Here is a 22,939-nt window from a genome sequence, read left to right as displayed (position 1 = left end):
CCCCGCTGATGTCCCCCCTGCCCCGCAGATCTCCCCCCTGCCTTGTGGATCACCTGCTGCCCCGCTGATGTCCCCCCTGCCCCGCTGATGTCCCCCCTGCCCTGCAGATCTCCCCCCTGCCTTGTGGATTGCCCCCTGCCCCGCTGATGTCCTCCCCTGCCCCGCTGATCTTCCCCTGGCCCGCTGATGTCCTTCCTCTGCCCCGCTGATGTCCTCCCTGCACTGTGGATCACCCCCTGCCCCGCTGATGTCCTCCCCTGCTCCAGTGATGTCCCCCCTGCCCCGCTGATCTCCCCCCTGCCCTGTGGATCGCCCCCTTCCTCGCTGATGTCCTCCCCTTCCCCGCTGATGACCTCCCCTGCTCCAGTGATGTCCCCCCTGCCCCGCAGATCTCCCCCCTGCCCCGCCGATGTCCCCCCCTGCCCCAGGATTAGGGGTAGGGTTAGGATTAGGGTTGGGATTAGGGGTAGGGTTAGGATTAGGGGTAGGGTTGGGATTAGGGGTAGGGTTAGGGTTGGGATTAGGGGTAGGGCTAGGATTAGGGGTAGGGTTGGGATTAGGGGTAGGGGTGTGTTGGGGTTAGGGTTGGAGATAGAATTGGGGGTTTCCACTGTTTAGGCACATCAGGGGCTCTCCAAACGCGACATGGCGTCCGATCTCCATTCCAGCCAATTCTGCGTTAAAAAAGTAAAACAGTGCTCCTTCCCTTCCGAGCTCTCCCGTGCACCCAAACAGCATTTGGGGGATCAGCGTACTCAGGACAAATTGGACAACAACTTTTTTGGTCCAATTTCTTTGTTACCCTTGGCAAACTAAAAATTTGGGGGGCTAAAAAACCCTTTTTGTGGGAAAAAATGTTTTTTTGTTTTCACGGCTCTGCGTTATAAACTGTAGTGAAACACTTAGGGGTTCAAAGTTCTCTCAACACATCTAGATAAGTTCCTTGGGGGTCTAGTTTCCAATATGGGGTCACTTGTGGGGGGTTTCTACTGTTTAGGTACATTAGGGGCTCTGCAAACGCAATGTGATGCCTGCAGACCAATCCATCTAACTCTGCATTCCAAATGGTGTTCATTCCCTTCCGAGCTCTGCCATGCGCCCAAATGGTGGTTCCCCTCCACATATAGGGTATCAGCGTACTCAGGACAAATTGGTCAACAGCTTTTGGGGACCAATTTCTCCTGTTACCCTTGTGAAAAAAAAAATTGCGGGCTAAAAATCATTTTTGAAGAAAAAAAAGATTTTTTTATTTTCACGGCTCTGCGTTATAAACTTCTGTGAAGCATTTGGGGGTAAAAAGTGCTCACCACACATCTAGATAAGATCCTTGGGGGTCTAGTTTCCAAAATGTGGTAATTTGTGGGGGGTTTCTACTGTTTAGGCACATCAGGGGCACTGCAAATGCAACATGACGCCCGCAGACCATTCCATCAAAGTCTGCATTTCAAATGTCACTACTTCCCTTCCAAGCCCTGACGTGCGCCCAAACAGTGGTTTACCCCCACATATGGGGTACCAGCATACTCACAACAAACTGGGCAACAAATATTGGGGTCCAATTTCTCCTGCTACCCTTGTGAAAATAAAAAAATGCTTGCTAAAACATCTTTTTTAAGGACAGAAAAAATATTTTTTATTTTCACGGCTCTGCGTTGTAAACTTCTGTGAAGCACTTGGGGATTGAACATGCTCACCACACATCTAGATAAGTTCCTTGGGGGGTCTAGTTTCCAAAATGGGGTCACATGTGGGGGGTTTCTACTGTTTAGGCACATCAGGGGCTCTGCAAACGTAACATGATGCCCGCAGACCATTCCATCAACGTCTGCATTCCAAATTGTCACTACTTCCCTTCCGAGCCCCGGAATGCCTAAACAGTGGTTTACTCCCACATATTGGGTATCAGCGTACTCAGTAGAAACTGGACAACAACTTTTGGGGTCAAATTTCTCCTGTTACCCTTGGGAAAATTAAAAAATTCTGGGCTAAAAAAATATTTTTGAGGAAAGAAAACACATTTATTATTTTCACGGCTCTGCGTTATAAACTTCTGTGAAGCACTTGGGGGTTCAAAGTGCTCACCACACATCTAGGTAAGTTCCCTTGGGGGTCTAGTTTCCAAAGTGGGGTCACTTGTGGGGAGTTCCTACTGTTTAGGCACATCAGGGGTTCTGCAAACGCAACATGACGCCCGCAGAGCATTCCATCAAAGTCTGCATTTCAAAACGTCACTACTTCCCTTCCAAACCCCTACGTGTGCCAAAACAGTGGTTTACCCCCACATATGGGGTATCAGCGTACTCAGGAGAAACTGGACAACAACATTTGGGGTCCAATTTCTCCTGTTACCCTTGGGAAAATAAAAAATTGTGGGCTAAAAAATCATTTTTGAGAAAAGAAAAATAATTTTTTATTTTCATGGCTCTGCATTATAAACTTCTGTGAAGCACTTGGGGGTTCAAAGTGCTCACTATGCATCTAGATTAGTTCCTTCGGAGGTCTAGTTTCCAAAATGGGGCCACTTGTGCGGGAGCTCCAATGTTTAGGCACAGGGGTTCTCCAAACGCGACATGGTGTCCGCTAATGATTGAAGCTAATTTTCCATTAAAAAAGCTAAATGGCGTGCCTTCCCTTCCGAGCCCTGCCGTGCGCCCAAACAGTGGTTTACCCCCACATATGGGGTATCATCGTACTCAGGACAAACTGGACAACAACATTTGGGGTACAATTTCTCCTGTTACCCTTGGGAAAATAAAAAATTCCGGGCTAAAAATCATTTTTGAGGAAAGAAAAATAATTTTTTATTTTCATGGCTCTGCGTTATAAACTTCTGTGAAGCACCTGAGGGTTTAAAGTGCTCACTCTTCTTCTAGATAAGTTCCTTGGGGGGTCTAGTTTCCAAAATGGGGTCACTTGTGGTGGAGCTCCAATGTTTAGGCACACAGGGGCTCTCCAAACCTGACATAGTGTCCGCTAGCGATGGAGATAATTTTTCATTCAAAAAGTCAAATGGCGCTCCTTCCCTTCCGAGCCTTACCATGTGCCCAAACAGTGGTTTACCCCCACATGTGAGGTATCGGTGTACTCAGGAGAAATTGTCCAACAAATTTTAGGATCCATTTTATCCTCTTGCCCATGTGAAAATGAAAAAATTGAGGCTAAAATAATTTTTTTGCAAAAAAAAAGTACTTTTTCATTTTTACGGATTCATTTGTGAAGCACCTGGGGGTTTAAAGTGCTCACTATGGTTCTAGATAATTTCCTTGGGGGGTCTAGTTTCCAAAATGGGGTCACTTGTGGGGGAGCTCCAATGTTTAGGCACACGGGGGCTCTCCAAACGCGACATGGTGTCCGCTAAAGATTGGAGCCAATTTTTCATTCAAAAAGTCAAATGGCGCTCCTTCCCTTCCGAGCCCCCAAACAGTGGTTTACCCCCACATATGAGGTATCAGCGTACTCAGGACAAATTGGACAACAACGTTCGTGGTCCAGTTTCTCCTTTTACCCTTGGGAAAATAAAAAAATTGTTGCGAAAAGATCATTTTTGTGACTAAAAAGTTGAATGTTAATTTTTTCCTTCCATGTTGCTTCTGCTGCTGTGAAACTCCTGAAGGGTTAATAAACTTCTTGAAAGTGGTTTTGAGCACCTTGAGGGGTGCAGTTTTTAGAACGGTGTAACTTTTGGGTATTTTCAGCCATATAGAACCCTCAAACTGACTTCAAATGTGAGGTGGTCCCTAAAAAAAATGGTTTTGTAAATTTTGTTGAAAAAATGAAAAATCACTGGTCAAATTTTAACCCTTATAACTTCCTAGCAAAAAAAAAAATGACGTAGTAAGTCACGTGACCGTAATCCCCCGGGGAGTGAGTACGATGTGCAGCTAGGACATAAACAACCAACGCGTTTCTGAGACGCCTGTCTCCTTCTTCAGGGTTCAGGGTCCTGAAGAAGGAGACAGGCGTCTCAGAAACGCGTTGGTTGTTTATGTCCTAGCTGCACATCGTACTCACTCCCCGGGGGATTACGGTCACGTGACTTACTACGTCACACAGGTCCTGCGCACCGCCCGCACTCACCGCTGAGTATACACGCGGCGTCGGTTCTGCAGGATCTCATCTTTACCAGAAGGTTAGTCAGTGGTGGCTTGCTACCGGCCGGGGCAGCCACCTGCTCATTATATCCTTTCCACCAGCAAGGATTTGGAAACTGTAAGAAAAACAGGAGCACCGCTGTGTCCCTCTGCCTCATGATCTGGAGGTAGGAATACACCTATTATTTACCCTTTGTTCATATGTGTGTAACAAATTGTGGAGATACTGGCATCTATCCGGTCACTCTATTGGCACTAATTCAGACTGTTATCAATGGCCATCTTGTGAACTATATGCACAGCTTTTATCTCGTTTCGCTAATAGTCCAGCGCGTACCCCCATACACTTAGGTGTATACCAGTTTTTAAAATCTTAGAAACGTTGCAAAGTTTTGCTGCAACTTTGGGTTCCGACAAAATTTTGGAACTTTTAGCATTTTTATGCCAGTTTCTCCCAGCTCCATCAAAATAGGAGTTGGGGTGTGAAATGTAGCAGCGGGGGAATGACGCTACAGCTCTAAGAAGTGTCAATCACTACCCCAGAGCTCACACTAGTCCCTGACTGGAGTAAGACTTCTGGCTTGGCCATGGTGATGCATGCCATATGTCAGAGCCATGATGATGCGTGCATCTCAGGAGTCGAACTCCACCAAGCCAATCTTTATGAATCGGGACCTATGTTCATTCTACAGCCATGATTTCTTACACGTTTTTTTCTGCCGGACACCTAAAGTCAGTATCGTAGCTATCGGGGGGTAGTCGTCCCGGTCTCTGAGGGGGCCCACCCGGAGCTACGCTACTGCAACTGTATTGGCTTGCACAGCGCCGATACAGTTACACTGCGGCAGAGCAGGGAGAATCGATCTCCTTGCTCTGCCACCCGGCTGCTATGGGGTCCCTGAGCAGGCGGTGGGTGGCCTGGTGGCAGCAGTTGGCCCCCCGCCCGTCATTGCAGGTTCAGCTGTATCCTGTATCGGCTGGATGCCAATACAGCTGACTGCATTGACGAGAGAAGTGTTACGCTCCCTCTCCCATCATCCCCGCCAGCGTCTGACGTGACCGACACCGACACTGACAGCAGGCGCGATGAAGTCACTGCTCGGCACCCGCTGTCTGGAGGTGTGCGGGCGCTCAGAGCAGCGGAAGAACCAGGAGGAAGAGAGGTGAGTATTGGATTTGTTTTCATGGGGTGCTTTATGTTATATACAGTCTATCTGCCTATGGGGAGAGGGTGCGTGCAGTATACTATAGGGTCTGCCTGTGGGGAGGGTGTATGCGCAGTATTCTATAGGGGCTGCCTATGGGGAGGGGGTGTGTGCAGTATACTATAGTCTGCCTATGGGGAGGGTGTGTGTGCAGTATATTATCTGCCTATGAGGGTGTGTGCAATATGCTAGAGTCTGTCTATAGGGTGGGTGCATTATACTATAGAGTCTGCCTATGGGGGGTGTATTATGCTATAGAGTCAGCCTATAGGTAGTGCATTATACTATAGAATCTGCCTATGGAGAGGGTGTGTGTGCAGTATTCTATAGATTCTGTCAATGGGGCGGGGTGCATTATGCTATATAGTCTGCCTATGGGGGTGCATTATGCTATAGAGTCTGTCTATGGGGGGTGCATTATACTATAGAGTCTGCCTATGGGGGGTATACGCAGCGGTGCTGCAAGTGACAGTATGAACTCTGCTGAACTCACGGCGGCGGAGGGATACAGTGCGGAGGATTACCTGCCGTCATTGTATCATCGAAGCCCCTAGAGAGCAGTCACATCTGCAGATCTGACAGCTCTCCACAGGAGATTGTCGTGGGACACTCGTTATTAAATGGATTACATCGGATCAGGGAGTATACTGTTGGTTTATTATTTTTTTTTTACAGGTGATCGAGGGCTTTGGGGACTATGTGTATGGTGAGTATATACTGTATGTGTAGTTTTTTTTTTTGTTTTTTTTTTACACAGTAGCTGGATGATGGGACTACTACTGTCCCATCATTGGCTGGCTGTCACTAACAGGCATAGCTGGATGGGACTAATAGTCCCATTGGATGATGCCTGCCTACACACACAAACACCCTCACACAGACAGGCACATCTTCTCTGCAGTCTCCGCCCACACACTTCCCTCCTCCCGATCTGCAGCGTTTCTCGCACCCAACTCCACAAGCAAAACCGCAGACCTTTTTAAACCTGGAGATTTGCCTGACACAATGGAAGTCAAGGGGTGCAGAAACGCTGCAGATCCGCAAAAAGAATTGACATGCTGCGGAAAATAAAACGCTGCAAATCCGTGAGGATTTTTCCGCAGCATGCGCACAATTCTCAATTTCACATTGACTAATCTTGCTGGTGCACTACACGGCGGATTTGATGCAATTCTGCACTTCCAAAAACGCTGCGGAGCCACATCAAAATCCTCAATGTGCACATAGCCTTAGGGTGCGTCACCCAGCTGTAATCAAGGTTACCTGGTTAGGGGCCCACTCAGAAGTTTCATGCCCCCCCGAACCAAGACCCTAGCTACGCCTCTACCTCAAGTGGTTTCGGTTAATGTTTTGGTCAGTTTCGTGGATGTGGGAGTTATTTTCTGCTTCTAATTTATTTAGTGAGCAGATGTGGAGCAGAAACGCCTCACGAATTAACATGTTGCGATTGTTTCCTACACGTCAATACATTCTCTGAACCTACTGTAAGCCCAGCACACAAAAGTGGCGCTGAAAACAAAAACGTGACCAGAACAACGAGAACCCGGCATGAATCCCAGCTTTTCCCGCGCTTCTCCAGCATGGACCGCACCTGCCCGCCCTGTCTGAGGTAATCCTGCGCACAGATGTATACACCACCGCTCGTCCTGCTCCCCAGAGCCAATGAACGCGCACAGACGCGGGGAGCTCGGCCAGAAACCTGTCAGCTAACGGGTCTGTCCTGCAGCATCAGTGGCCACTGAGGGTCCCCACAGCGTAGTGCAGGCCGGTCCCTCCTCTCCCCTCCCAGGAAGCCGCGCATCCCAGCCCACCAGCCAACTTCTCCAAACAAAGAGCACACTGCCAGCATCTCCCCGCTAGCCGTCACATCCTCGCTCACAGCCAATCACGGGCTTCCTTTCATTCGCTCTAGCTCGTTTCACTGGTAATCTCGAGGACGGCAGTTGGTGGCTTAAGCCCGGTTCACGGATTGGTGAAGATTGGTACGGTGGGCGGGACGGCAGGGAAGTGTATGGTGGGGTTACTAAGGCCCCGCCACTGCTTCCGGGACACCCGTATTTACCTTTCTCATCGCCGTGCACGGTGGGCTGTACCGGCTCTGACGGTGCAGGTGGCAGGTATGTCAGAGAGGGGCGCCGTGGCCCTGCTACAACTGCTGGGGAGCTGTATCGTGCCTCGCCACTGCCATGGTGACCGCCTGGGATTCACTATGCTGAGGAATATGGTGCCTGTGGCAGGACTGCTGCAGCTGCTTCAGCTCCTCTTTTCAGTCACCTTGTAATGCCCTCCCTCCAGTATGTAGCCTCCTGAGCTCCTAGTCAGTGCTGGTCCTGCTCTTTCCAGCAGGTGGGCTCCTGTATAGTGGGTGACAGGTGCAGGGTGACAGGCCGGGCCCACGTCTCCTCTCTCCGAGCACCCATGTGCAAAGTGTTTGCCCTGATCAGACCCCTGTATGTGGCCAGGGCCCCCCGGGCAGCACCTTGGGACTTCCCCGGTATGTTACACTGATGTTTCACGTTATGGGGTCTTTCCATGCTCGCCATCCACTGTACACCCTCAGTATATGTGCGTGCCCTCACCACGGCTTAGTTATTCTGTCCATCCCCAGGAAACAAGCCTAAGGAATGAGGTCTTATACATGATCGCTGGTTCAAAACATCATTGCCAAGAATCTGACATCAGGATGATCCTCGAAGCAAATTGCTGCCAAATGACAGTTCTCACGCGCCCTACGTGATCATTTCAGGTTATATTCCGCAGCGCTTTACAGATATCATTATTATTATTATACATTTTTATGGCGCCATTTATTCCATGACGCTTTACACGTGAAAGGGGCAAATATAGAGAAGTAGAATAGACATGAGCAATACAAGACACACACAAGTACAGGAGGAGAGAGGACCCTGCCGTGAGGGCTCACAGTCTACAGGAGATGGGTGAGGGTACACTAGGAGATTGGGGCTCCCGATATAAATGCCTTATCAGTATGTCCGTGGAGTGTAGGAGGAAACCCACACAATGAACACATACAAACTAGCTGCAGATTTAATTGGTGGGATTTGACCCCAAAACCCCAGCGCTTCAAAGCTCCAATGCTATATATTAGCACACTTCCAGAGCTGGTCAATCTCTGTACAAGAAGACACAATAGTCCTTAAATATTAAAATATTTAGAATTGAGAGTCCTCAGTGGTTGATACCTTTTAATGGCATTAAATGTATCAACCACTGAGGACTCTCAATTCTAAATATTTTTCAATCTACTGGCTAACACGGTACCAGGATATATATCTTTCCTGTATCTTAAATATTAAAAAATGAATCCAAATTTTTTAATTTCAATTCATTTAAAGGGGAAGTTTAAAAATAAAGCTTAAGATATCACCATCAGCAGCCCAGAGGAAAAAAGTCCAGTAGTTATCACATTAGTGGTCTTAAAGGGAACCTGTCACCCCCAAAATCGATGGTGAGGTAAGCTCACCGTCATCAGGGGCTTATCTACAGCATTCTGTAATGCTGTAGATAAGCCCCCGATGTTACCTGAAAAAGGAGAAAAAGAGGTTAGATTATACTCACCCAGGGGTGGTCCCGCTGCGGTCTGGTCCGATGGGTGTCTCAGGTCCGCTCCGACGCCTCCCATCTTCATTCCATGATGTCCTCTTCTGGTCTTCACGCTCCGGCGCAGGCGTACTTTGTCTGCCCTGTTGAGGGCAGAGCAAAGTACTGCAGTGCGCAGGCATCGGGCCTCTCTGACCTTTCCGGTGCCTGCGCACTGCAGTACTTTGCTGTGCCCTCAACAGGGCAGCCAAAGTACCCCTGCGCCAGAGCCGCAGCGTGAAGACAAGAAGAGGACGTCATGGAATGAAGATGGGAGGCGCCGGGGCGGACCTGAGACACCCATCGGAGCGGGACCGCCCCTGGGTGAGTATAATCTAACGTCTTTTTCTCCTCTTTCAGGTAACATCGGCGGCTTATCTACAGCATTACAGAATGCTGTAGATAAGCCCCTGATGATGATGAGCTTACCTCACCATCGATTTTGGGGGTGACAGGTTCCCTTTAAAAATCTGATTATAAATCATTGTTCTATTTAACAATTCTATGATTTAGTGCTTTAATAAAGTTCAAGCAGTCCTGAAAAGCTACTTCTACATTATTTAATAGAATAATGTGCTAGAAGTAACATCTGGACAGGAATTGGTAATGTTGAATATAAGAAGTAGAAAATGCTGTGTGTAAATTGTAAGGTGGAGGTAACAGTAGGGTACAGTGTTCCACTCTAGGTGCCTTTCCTAATCAGTGCCCTACATAAGGTTTAACCTCCCATGCGGTTAGTACTCCTGTCCAACAATAAGTAATGGAGCACAAGGAATAATCATGTAGTCAAAATAATACCAGGTATAACTTACTGTAGTGCTGAATAGAAGATCCATGTATACTCAGGCTGCCACCCCCGGGCATATATGGTACCTGGTATTATTTTGACTACATGAATATTCCTTGTTCTCCATCACTTTGTACTCATGTCCAATAATAACAGCATGGGAGGTTGCACCTTATGTAGGGGACTGGTTAACAAAGGCACTTATAGTGGAACACTGTACCCTACTGTTACCTCCACCTTACAATTTGCACACAGCATTTTCTACTCCTTATATTCAACATTACCAATTCCTTTCCAGACGTTCTTCTAGCACATTATTCTATTAAATAATGTAGATGAAGTACAAGATGCACCATTTCAGCACTGTTTGCTCTTTATTAAAGCACTAAATCCTAGAATTGTTAAATAATAAATCATTGTACTATCATATTTTTGAAACCACTAATGTGATCTCTGCTAGACGCTGGTTTTCTCTGGGCTGCTGATGGTGATGTCTTATGCTTGTGTTTTAAACTTCCCCTTTTAAGTGTATTGAAATGATGATGGATAAACTTTGGATTAATTTTATAATATTTAGACTATCGTACCTTTTTGTACAGAGATTGAACATCTCTGGAAGTCTGTTCATATAGAATAGACTATTTTGAAGGTGTCTCAAATCGGTATATGACAAAGTTCATTAATCTAAAGCTACAATGCTGCCCATTAACCTTTTTATTTGTCCAGGATCTAAAATCTAATAAGTCCCCTCTAATTGTCCACTTTCTGGTTCTGGTGAATTTAAAGCGGTTGTCCAGTCCAAATCGATACCTATGTAGTCACTCTGTGACTACAGACTTATGAATCCCCCAGCGAACGCATTGTGCGCTGCAAGGATTTGCCAGTTTCTGAGCCGAGATCGGAGGCTATATATGCGTTATACTCCCGGTAAGGGCCAGTTTAGTGGGCATGGCCTCCCTCCATACATTTGCATTGAGCAGGGCCTCGCTCACTGGACTGCTGCATCACTAGTCGGGACACGGCCTTGTTCCATAGAAGTGTATGGAGAGAGGCCATGCCCACTAGAAGGGCACTGGCCTGGAGTATGTATAACACATACATCACCGCCGTTCCCAGCTCAAAACACTGCAAATCTTTGCAGCGCACGATGAGTGCGCTGGGGAGTATTCATAATTCTACAGTCATACAGAGTGCCTGCAGACTTATCATTTCGGACCGGCTAACCCCTTTAAGCAGTTCCCACAACCACTTAAATGCCTGGATTGGCTACGACATCCTCCAGCAAAATGTGCTGTTTGCCTGGTGTCCCACTCCTGACACCACCAGCAGTCTGCCAGTTGCCACAGCCACTGCATTTTTTAAGGGATTGTCTCTGATGAAACAAGCCTTTCAAAAAGGGGTGCTCCTTTACACCATATTGATGTTCTATCCAAGGGATAAGACATTTAATATTGGATCTGTACCTCCACGGATGAGCTGTTACGTGCACGTGTGCAGAATACGGCTGCAAAGTTCTGCTCCATTCAGTATGTAGTTGCCTGGTACTGCAAAATGGTTCATACAAATAGGAGCTGTTCCACAGTACGTGCTGGAGGCTGCTACACACTGAATGACTGCAGCTCTGTTCCATGCCTTTACATGCGGCAACCGCCAGAGCAACTAATTTATTAGTGGCGGTGCAAGGTATCGGACCCCTCACCAATCCAATATTGATGATATAACATAAAACAAAGACTTGGGCCTCAATTCATCGAGCAGTTTTCTGGCACAAAACGGCTTTAACAGTTTTGCACTAAAGTTTTCAAAATTTGAGTTTTTATGCCATCCACTGCTAACTCTGCAACCTGTTTGAAAAGGGAGTAGTGATTTTCACAGATGGGATGTTCCTGGGCATGGCCAACAAATTAATCATAATTTTACATTAAAAAAAGTGTCGGAAATTATGAGAGAAATGAAGGTGAGTCCCTGACTGGCGTACGTCTTACGGCTGTGCAGAAGAGCAGAAAGATGCAGCAATTTCATGGAGCACACGCCTTCTAATGACTTGGGCTCGTCTTACGCCAGCGCACTGTTCATCAAAACTGGCATAAAAGATGGTAGTTTTAATTAATCGGGGTCTTAGTTTGTTAAAATGTAGTGAATACATAATCTTTATATTTCCTCCCCAGGACAAATTCTCATGGTGGGGGCAAGCAGCAAGTAAGCCACCTCAATGGATGCAGAGAATGATGTGGCATTAGATATCTTAATTACCAATGTCGTCTGTGTGTTCCGAACAAGATGCCATTTAAACCTGCGGAAGATTGCATTAGAGGGGGCAAATGTCATATACAAGCGTGAAGTTGGCGTGAGTTTTTTTTTTTTTAGTATTCGTTCTTGAAGTCAGATAGCATGGGAGCATGATATTATGGGGATGCACAAACCATTGTACACCTCTTTGCACTTACCGTAACTTTTTTTTTTTCTATCTTACATTTTTAGAAGGTGCTCATGAAACTTCGAAAACCCAGAATAACTGCTACAATCTGGTCATCAGGAAAAATAATTTGTACAGGAGCAACCAGGTAATGAGATCTGTGCTACTGCATTAAGGGTTGTCTAACCCTGAAATTCCAACTTTTTTTTTAAAGCTAATCAATGCTTGCATTGCATTTGCTTGCATCCAGTTTTACATGCTAATTTTCCAGGTTATGTAGCTTCCTGTGCTCTTTTCAGGTTTTGCTACGTTTTTTAGCTGCAAATTTAAAAAAAAAATGTAATTACTCTAAAGCACATGTTTTATAAACTGAGATTTATTCATCAAAAATGCAGAAAAATGCTGCTTTTTTTGGACTCTCATTGCTTTATACAGTATATGTGAAAAATGCTGAAAGAATTGCCATGCAGCAGAGTTGAAAAACTCTGCAGTCTTTAACCCCTTAGTGACAGAGCCAATTTGGTACTTAATGACCAAGCCAATTTTTACAATTCTGACCACTGTCACTTTATGAGGTCATAACTCGGGAACGCTTCAACAGATCCTGCTGATTCTGAGATTGTTTTCTCGTGACATATTGTACTTCATGTTAGTGGTAACATTTCTTCGATATTACTTGCGTTTATTTATTAAAAAAATGGAAATATGGCGAAAATTTTGAAAATTTTGCAATTTTCAAAATTTGAATTTTTATTCCCTTACATCAGAGAGATATGTCACACAAAATGGTCAATAAATAACATTTCCCATATGTCTACTTTACATCAGCACAATTTTGGAAAAAAAAAATATTAGGGAGTTATAAGGGTTAAAATTTGACCAGCAATTTCTTATTTATTTTTACAGCAAAATTTACTAAACCATTTTTTTTAGGGACCACCTCACATTTGAAGTCAGTTTGAGGGGTCTATATGGCTGAAAATACCCAAAAGTGACACCATTCTAAAAACTGCACCCCTCAAGGTGCGCAAAACCACATTCAAGAAGTTTATTAACCCTTCAGGTGCTTCACGAGAGCTAAAGCAATGTGGAAGGAAAAAATGAACATTTTACTTTTTTTCACAAACCTTTTACTTCAGAACCAATTTTTTTTATTTTCATAAGTGTAAAAAAAGAAAATGAACCACATAATTTGTTGTGCAATTTGTCCGGAGAATGTCGATATGTCATATGTGGGGGTAAACCTCTGTTTGGGTGCACAGTAGAGCTCAGAAGGGAAGGAGCGCCATTTGGCTTTTTCAACATAGAATTCCCTGGAATTGAGATCGGACACCATGTCGCGTTTGGAGAGGCGCTGATGTGCCTAAACAGTGGAAACCCCCCACAAGTGACCCCATTTTGGAAACTAGACCCCCTAAGGAACTTATCTAGGCATGTGGTCAACACTTTGAACCCCCAAGTGCTTCACACAAGTTTATAACGTAGAGCCGAAAAAATTAAAAATCATTTTTTTTTCACAAGAATGATCTTTTCACCCCCAATTTTTTATTTTCCCAAGGGTAGCAAGAGAAATTGGTTCCCAAAAGTTGTTGTGCAATTTGTCCTGAGTATGTCGATACCCCGTATGTGGGGGTAAACCTCTGTTTGGGTGCACAGTAGAGCTCAGAAGGGAAGGAGCGCCATTTGGCTTTTTCAACATAGAATTCCCTGGAATTGAGATCGGACACCATGTCGCGTTTGGAGAGGCGCTGATGTGCCTAAACAGTGGAAACCCCCCACAAGTGACCCCATTTTGGACACTAGACCCCCTAAGGAACTTATCTACGCATGTGGTCAACACTTTGAACCCCCAAGTGCTTCACACAAGTTTATAACGTAGAGCCGAAAAAATTAAAAATCATTTTTTTTTCACAAGAATGATCTTTTCACCCCCAATTTTTTATTTTCCCGAGGGTAGCAAGAGAAATTGGTTCCCAAAAGTTGTTGTGCAATTTGTTCTGAGTATGTCGATACCCCGTATGTGGGGGGTAAACCTCTGTTTGGGCGCACTGCGGAGCTTGGAAGGGAAGGAGCGCCGTTTGACTTTTTAATCTCTTAATTGTGAGAGCGGACGCCATTTTGGGTTTGTAGATGTGCCTAACAGCAGAAACCCCCCACAACTGACCCTGTTTTGGAAACTACACCCCTCAAAGAATTTAATCAGGGGTATATTGAGCAATTTGAACCCACATGTACGACACAGAGTTTGATAACATTAGGTCGGCATACTGAAAAAATTCATTTTTTTCCACGAGAATCTTGTTTTAGACCTGAATGTCTCACTTTTTCAGAAATAACATCAAAAAGTGGACCCCACAATTCGTTACCCACTTTATTATGAGTGTAGCGATATCCCATATGTAGTCAAAAAGTTCTGTTTGGACAAATGGCAGGGCTTGGACAGAAAGGGGCACAATGTGACAAATTTGGCTTTATTTGAAATTGAAGATCCAGGACCCATTCAAACCTTCTAGAGACATTGAGCAAAAAAGAAAATCCTTCCAGGAATTATTACTCACAGAGGGAGGCATGCTCCTAAAACACATTGGCTGACTATAAAATTGGTCTTGCTAACAAAACAGTTGTCCCGCATTTGCGTATATTGTAGCAGGAAGAATAAACTGTACTGGAATGAAGGGCAAAATGTGTAGGAAAATGCAGCCAACTATGTGGCAAATCGGAGTTTGTTCCAAAGATGAAAGAACACCATCAGGGCTAGAATGGCAGACACTTTCAGAGACTGGTCGTACAACGTCCTTTTAGCTCCATCAATCCCTATATGGGGACAAATGTGCCAATAGACGTGGTACACCATAGCAAGCTCCCACCCGCCAAGGTCAGAACCGCTATATGCACAAAACAACCAGTTCTCTATAGAAAGTATTGTCTGGTACCAGAGGTTCGGCAAGAACCATAAAGTAAAGCCCATAGTGTATAAGTACGGAACTTCCTAATTTTTTTAGAAATCCTACAATAAAATGATCATGCCCGTATCATCAACATAAATATAAGTAATATAAATGGAAGCCAAAGTTTTGTGTAGCAAGACAGTCATAAAAAATGGTCAAAAATAGATAAATGGTCAAAAATGTTTGTGAGTAATCAAGTCCTAGAATTCATTTTCAGATGATCTCACTTTTCAAGATCATTTCTGGGGTCCACATTCTAACGCTTATTGACATGGGTACGTGGACGAGAACTTGTTGGAATAGTAGTTTGGCATGGGATTGATCAAGTTCTAGAATTGTCAGATGACCTGACTTTGCAAGAACATTTGTGGGGTCCACACTCTAGAGCGTACAGACGTGGGTACGTGGATGAGAATTTGTTGGGATAGTAGTTTGGTATGGGATTGATCAAGTTCTGGAATTAATTATGAAATGGGGTAAAATGGGATCTACTAATTAAAATAATATTTATCAATTGTTCCAAATTGTACTACTTGGGCCACTAAGCAGAAAATAAAAATTATTGAAAAAAAAAACCAAACTAATAATTGTAGGTGGTGTGGTAGGTCTCAAAACAGGGGGAGATACAAAGGCCTGGTTGGGATGGGCATGTGGGGCAATAGAATCGGGAATCACTCCGTCTGCCATGCTTTCTGCAAACTCGGCACCTTTTTTGAGGATACCTTTGGGTGGGAGTGACAGGGACAGGGTGAGGAAAATGGCGTTCTGAAAGTCTCCGGGAATCCTCAGAGTCGAAGGCTTCCCCCGGTGCCATGGACTGAAATATGAGGCTCTCTACAACTTTTTCCTGAAAGTGCAGGAACGTAAGTGGTCCTTGTGATTTTTTTATATAGGACAAAACTGTTATAAGTGGCAGTTTGGATTAGATAGATTGCCACCTTTTTATACCATGCCCTGGTCTTCCTCTTGACCAGGTATGGTTGCAGAACCTGGTCTGACAAGTCTACGCCACCCATGTGTTTGTTGTCTGTGACGCAGACAGGTTTTTCTTTGTCCCTGGTGGCACCCCTCTCTCTGACCGTCACAGTGGTGTCCGTATGCAGTGTGGAAAGCATGTAGACGTCCTTCCTGTCTTTCCACTTCACTGCAAGAAGTTGGTCGCTTGCAAGTGAGAATGACGCCCCCCTCTCCAAGCGTCTGGACACCAACTGTGACGGAAGCCCCACTCTGTTTTTCCTCACTGTCCCACAGGCCCCTGTATTTGCAGCATGGAGGGATTTGTATAGGGGGATGCTCGTGTAATAGTTGTCCGTATACACGTGGTACCCTTGATTGAGAAAGGGCGTCATTAGCTCCCAGACAATTTTGCCTGGGATACCAATTGTCTGGGGGCAGTTTGGGGGGTTTATTTGGCGATCCCTACCTTCATAAATTAAAAAGGTGGACGTGTACCCTGATGAGCTCTCGCATGCTTTGTATAATTTTACGCCGTATTTGGCTCTCTTGGAGGGAATAAATTGGCGGAATGACAGACGGCCCTTGTAGCTCATCAAGGACTCGTCGACTGCCACATTTTGCTCTGGGGTATAGGAATTTAGAAAGGAAGTTTTTAGGAGGGAAATTAGGGGTCTTAATTTATTTAGCCGATCGTAGTTGGGGTCAGTTCTTGGGAGGGCTTGGGAATTGTCACTAAAGTGGAGGAATCTCATCAGGGCTTCGTAACGGACTCGGGTAATGACTGCTGCAAATACAGGGGTGCTGTGGACAGCTTTTGTTGCCCAGTAAGAGCGGAGAGTGTTTTTTTTTACTATACCCATATTCAGGGTGAGGCCTAAGAATTTTTTTATTTCGGGGACATTTGTGGGGATCTAGGAACGGGAATGAAAGGCATTGGGTTTTTGGGAAATATACTGGCGGGCATATAGGTTGGTTTGGTGGACGATTAATTGCAGGACTTCGGGGCTAATGAAAATTTAAAAAAAATCAATGGGGGTAAAATTGGCGACATTTACTTTTATTCCAGGGACTGCAGAAAAAGGGGGAATTTGAGGGGAAAATGAGGTGTCATTATACCACAGCGGTGGGGGGACTGCGGTACTTGGTCCTGCCTCTGAAGCTTCAGCAGTGACGACCGACTCCGCTACCATCGGGCCGGGGGATCCCGTGGAGGAAGAGTCGTCATCACTGTCTGAAAACTGCTCAGCTTCAGAGGCAGATTCTGTTTCACTGCCGGAGCTGCCGGAGCAAAGCAGGCTGTAAGCTTGCTCCGCGCTGAAACTTCTGCGGGCCATTTTATTTATTTCCAACCCCAACCCCAACCCTAACCCTAAAAAATTTTTTTTTAAAAAATTATAATTTTTTTTTATTTTTTATAATCCCCTGCTTATGATGCAGGGATTACGGAGAACGGGGGTGGGTAAATTCGATGCTGGCGGATACAGAAATGGCTTTTTTTATTACTGACAGGGCAGCGCTTGATATGTAGTCTCTCTCTCTTCTCTCCCAGAACAACTACAAGGAGAGAAGAGAGAGGTACAGCCCAAGTGCTGCCATGTTTATAAAACATTTGGGGTTTTGGTCACTGTGATAGGACATATCACAGTAATCAAAACCCAGCAGCCTATGAGAAAATTCTCACAGGTTGCTGGGTCTCTGCTGGCAGATCATGGCAGGCAAACTGCGCATGCGCCCGCCATTTTCTTCCAGCAGAGAAGAAGAAGGGGGGCCGGGAGCTGTGGGCTGGGGACCGGGGACAGGGGGACACACCGGAGGTATGGTGGGGGGCTCTGGGGACTCTTATTTCTCTCCCTTCTGATGTACGATCACATCAGAGGGGAGAGAAATGCAAAGCAAACTTTTTTTTATTTTTTTTTACAAACTATATGCAGCGATCGCAACCCCGGGGGCCTGTAAAGACCCCCAGGATTGCGATCGCTCCAGGGGTCGGTAAAAACCGACCCCAATACACTGCGGGGAGGCTGGGTTCTGGCGGCCGGAGTTATGGTTTGGCGGGCGCATCTGCTCATGCGCCCGCCATTTTGGAGCACTAGGAAGGAGGAGGAGGGTCGGGGACCGGGGGGGGGACCTTTTTCGGTACATAAGGTACCGTGGGGGGCTCGGGGGACCCTATTTCTCTCCCCTCTAATGTGCGATCACATTAGAGGGGAGAGAAAGAAAACGCAAGTCCGGATTTTTTTATTTTTTTTTGCGATCGCTGGTAAACGGTTAATTACCGGCGATCGCAAAAGCGGGGTCAGTAAAAACCGACCCGAATCATGTTCTCTGGGGTCTCGGCTACCCCCGGCAGCCAAGACCCCAGAGAAAATCGGACTGTGGGGGGCGCTATACACTTTTTCCACAGCGCCGTTAATTAACGGCGCTGTGGTTTAAGTACCCTTAGCGGCCGCCGTTAAAAGGCGTATCGGCGGTCGTTAAGGGGTTAAATTCAGGAAAAAAAAACATGAGATTTCCAAGGTCTCATAGCTTTTGCTGGTGCTGTAAAAAGCTGCTTATTTGCGTAGCCCCTTCACCTCCAGCCTGTTTTCACCTTTCTAACCAGGACTAATTTCTACAATTCTGACCAGTGTCACTTTATGTGAATAGCTCTGGAACGCCTCAATGTATCCCAGTGATTCGGAGATTGTTTTTTGTTTTTGGTTTTTTTGTGACTTATTTTACTTTGTTAAATTTACAACTAAGTCAATTTGCATTAATTTGTGAAAATATCAGAATTCACAATTTTCAAGCTTTAACTTTTTATATCCTTAAACCAGTTAGTGAAGCTGTACAAAATAATCTATAAATAACATTTCCCATATGTCTACTTTACATCTGCATCATTTTTAAGCAATATTTTGTTAAAAAGTTAGAAGGATTAAAACTTGATCAGAAATTTCACTTTCAAATTTCCAACAAAATTTAGAAAACTGTTTTGTTTTTGTTTTTTTTAGGAGTCACATTTGAAGTGCCTTTGAGGTGCCTGTGTGACACCGTTCTAAAAAACTGCACCCCTCAAAGTGCTCAAAACCACATTCAAGAAGCTTATTAACCCTTCAGGTGCTTCAAAAGAATTAAAGCAAAATGAACATTTTAATTTTTCCCACAAAAATGTTCATTTAGCCCCAAATTTAACATTTTTACAAGCATAACAGGAGATAATGAACCATATAATTTGTTCTGCTATTTCTCCCGAGTACGCCGATACCCCATATGTGATGGAAAACTACTGTTTAGGCGCATGGCATGTCTCGAAAGGTAAGGAGCGCCATTTGGCTGGAAGAGACAGTGAATGCCATGTCGCGTTAGCAGAGCCCCTGATGTGCTTATACCGTGGAAACCCCCACAAGTGACCCCCACTTTGGAAACCACACCCCTCAAGCAATTTATTTAGAAGTGTGGTGTGCATCTTGAACCCACAGGTGCTTCACAAAATTTAAAACCATTGGACCGTGAAAGTAAAAATGTTTACTTTTTCCTCAAAAATATTGCATTAGTCCCAAGTTTTTCATAAGGGTAACAAGAAAATGGACCACCCAATTAGTTGTGCAGTTTATCCTGAGTACACAGATGTCCCATATGTTGGGGAAAACAACTGTTCAGGCATGCTTTGCTCATATAGTTTTTGGGCACTATTCTGCATTTGTAGAGCCCTTGTTCGTCCAGAAGAGTTATAACCCCCACAAGTGAAACCATTTTGGAAACTACACCCATAAAGGAATGAATCTAGGGGTGTGGTGAGCATACTAAAACTACAGGTGCGTCACAGAATTTTATAACATTGGGACATGAGGATGAAAGTTTAAAAAAAATGCAAATGTTACATTAGCAACAAATTTTTAATTGTCACAAAAGAATAATAGGGGCAATTGGACCCAAACATTAATAAAGCAATATCATCTGAATGCAGCAGTACCCTATATGTGGTCATACACTTTTGTTTGAACGTACGGCAGGGATTAGAAGCAGGGCTGTGGAGTTGGTGTCGTAGAGTCGGTATAAAATGGACCGACTCATAAAATATATAATAAATTGGGTTCAGAAGTTCAGTGCAGAATGTGCTGTGAATTTGTTCAGAAGAATTTTGGAAAGTTATGAAATGTCCTATAAATGTCTGTTCTGTTCCTGATCTAAGGATCTCGGCTTTTAGTTGAGATGAATCTGTGGTGCACTTTATGTACATGCTCCGTAGTGAGCCCAGGGCTGTGGAGTCAGGGAAATTGAGAAGTCGGAGGTTTGGCTTACAGACTGCACAGCCTTGATCAGAAGAGCCATTTGGCTTTTATGTAGCAGAGTTTCCTGGAGTTGTTTATGGGCACCATTTGCAAAGGTCCCGATGCTGCCAAAACAGCATAAACCCCCAAAAGTGACCACATTTTTCAAATTGCACTCAGCTAATCATTTACGGGTTTAATGACCATTTTGATCCCACTGGTGTTATCCAGAAATTAGAGCACAATTGATGTTGCTTGGTGAAAATTGCAAATATGCAGTTTTAGTGCCCAGTACATAGTGCCCTGCTTGTACATCCGGAGACATGTGCTGCATTGATTGTTAAAGGGGTTGTCCAGGACCAAGCAATTGAGGACTCCTCTTAATATAAGATTGGTGGGGTTACAACACTCTTTAAGATCAGCTGAAACTGCTCCAGCAGTAGCTCGAACTAAGGCGATGTCCACATTGTGCTTGTGGACACCGGTGCGTATGCTCAGGAGGTATTCGCCCATCAATTTGCATTGTCAGGATGGATCCCAAAGTATTCGACCACCATAGGGACACACTGTAAAGAGACATATATCACATGGTATGCTTCTCTGTAGTGTTTCCCTATACTTAACATTTCATTCTTATTCCAGTTTTTGAGAAATTGAGCTCACAAATAAAAAGCAATTCAGGAATTGTCTTTATTTTTATGCCATTTTACGCTGTTCACCGTGCAGTAAACATCGTAAGGCGACGTTATTCTTTTGGGTCATTCAATTGCATTGAAGCCAAGTTATTTAGTATATTTATAATTTGCTATTTTTTAGACGCTAACGCACTGATTAAAAAAAAAAAAAAAAAGTTATATTTTATTGCACAGCCATATTCTGTCTGAGAGCTCTAACTTATTTTCCACAGAACGAGCTGTGAGCAGTTTATATTTTTTTTGCGGGATGACGGGATGAGTTTAAGGGTTGTCTTCATACTATTTTGGACTACATAACATTTTTTGATCACTCTTTTTTTTTTTTTTTTTTTTTCCCCCATAGTGCGCCGGCGCACTATGTCCCGGAAGTATTTCGCTGTGTTCCGGGACATAGTGCGCCGGCGCATGCGCACTAATGCTTTTCGGCTTTGCCCGCAGTTGGGCAAAGCATACTGCGCGTGCGCAAGGCAAGATTGCCTTGCGCAGGCATGTTCTACGAAGGAAAGCGAATCAACTTCAACACAATATTGCGGCCAGCGTGCAGCCAGCAGGAAAGGAAGGGGTGAATAAAACACCGCCCATCGGACCGAAAAAAGGTCCCGCCAAATTCAGGTGACAGGTTCCCTTTAAAAGTCACCATACCTGGGTGACCCTGCAGCCATTATTCGGCCAGTGGTCACAATGGAGACGATTGACACAATGAGATCACAATTGTATTCTGCTGATCGGGAGAAAAAGGAAGCCGACTCCCTCTATAAACAGATTGATGTCGCTGTCGAACTTGACATAGATGTTAGAGGGGTTAAAAACGTCCGCGATCAGAGCAAGCACTAATTGTGACGTTACTGCTTGGTGTCAGCTATGATGGTTAGCAGGGCTAGCTGATATTGTCAGCCCTGCTAACTAGTTTCCACAAACTCGCATGGCTTTTTAGCAGAAACACGCTTCCCGCAGCACTGTACATATACACTACATGTTGTGAATTGAAAAAAAAAAAAAAAGCTGCATATGAATATAGCCTAATATATTTATAATTTGTGTGTATATATTCACATCTACAATGTATCATTGTATATGTATTTTTTTTTTTAGCTTATAGATCATTACATATGCTGATGCAAAAAAATAAAATATAAAAAAATATATAATTCAATGACTTTCTGCTACTATGTACCGTATTTTTCGGACTATAAGACTCACCAGACCATAAGACGCACCTAGGTTTTAAAGGAGGAGATAAGGGAAAAAAATTGAAGCAAAACAATGGTAATTTCTGTATTGAAATATCCCCTATCCTGGTATATATGGTCCCCTCATCCCCATTCTGATACACATGGCCCCTCATCCCTATCCTGGTATGCATGGCCCCCTCATCCCTATCCTGGTGTGCATGGCCCCATCCTTATCCTGGTATGATTAGCACCATCCCGGTCCTGGTATGCACAACCCCATCCCGGTCCTGGTTCAATTGGTCTCATCCTTATTCTGGTATAATTGTCCCCATCCCACTCCTGGTTTGATTGGCCCATCCTTTTTCTTTTATAATTGTCCCCATCCCGGTCCTGGTTTGATTGGCCCCATCCTTTTTCTTTTATAATTGGCCCTATCCCGTTCCTGGTATGATTGGCCCCATCCCGTTCCTGGTATGCATGGCTCCATCAGGAAAGATTAAAAAAACAAAAAACGTTACACTCGCCTATACGGCGCTCCCTCGCAGCATCCTGCTCCGGTGCCAGCAGCTTGTAGCAGCGCATGGCATGGACGTCATGTGCTGCTCACAAGCAGAGCACAGCTGCCAGAATACTCACCGGGGACCTTTCATCGCAGAGAGTGGTGAGTAATCCATTCCTCTTCAGTAGTGCGCACTGTCAGCCAGAGACTTCCTTCCTGGGCCAGCGGTCACGTGTGCCGATACTTAAGAGAAATGAATATTCTGAATATTCATTTCTCTTAAGTATCAGCACACGTGACCGCCGGCCGCAGCAGG

At 44.8% G+C, this 22,939-nt stretch overlaps 1 protein-coding gene across 3 annotated transcripts in view; it reads left to right on the top strand.

Moving 5' to 3' along the window:
* The first annotated feature begins 6,774 nt into the window (after window positions 1-6,774).
* Window positions 6,775-22,939, top strand: part of TBPL1 (TATA-box binding protein like 1) — a 33,891-nt gene continuing 17,726 nt past the window's right edge. Inside the window, exons 1-3 of one of the 3 annotated variants that reach the window (XM_077289331.1) lie at window positions 6,775-6,905; window positions 11,852-12,030; window positions 12,165-12,247. In XM_077289331.1, the coding sequence (XP_077145446.1) occupies window positions 11,896-12,030; window positions 12,165-12,247 (218 nt within the window). In that variant the 5' untranslated portion in view covers window positions 6,775-6,905; window positions 11,852-11,895. Of the gene's footprint in view, window positions 6,906-6,949; window positions 7,414-7,904; window positions 8,043-11,851; window positions 12,031-12,164; window positions 12,248-22,939 lie in introns of those variants that run through there. The other 2 variants (XM_077289330.1, XM_077289332.1) reach the window with 2 other exon arrangements.

This window comes from Ranitomeya variabilis, chromosome 2 (assembly GCF_051348905.1).
Source record: "Ranitomeya variabilis isolate aRanVar5 chromosome 2, aRanVar5.hap1, whole genome shotgun sequence".
NCBI lineage: Eukaryota > Metazoa > Chordata > Amphibia > Anura > Dendrobatidae > Ranitomeya > Ranitomeya variabilis.
The sequence above is the reverse complement of the archived record's forward strand: the minus strand, read 5'-3'. Positions and strand labels throughout refer to the sequence as shown.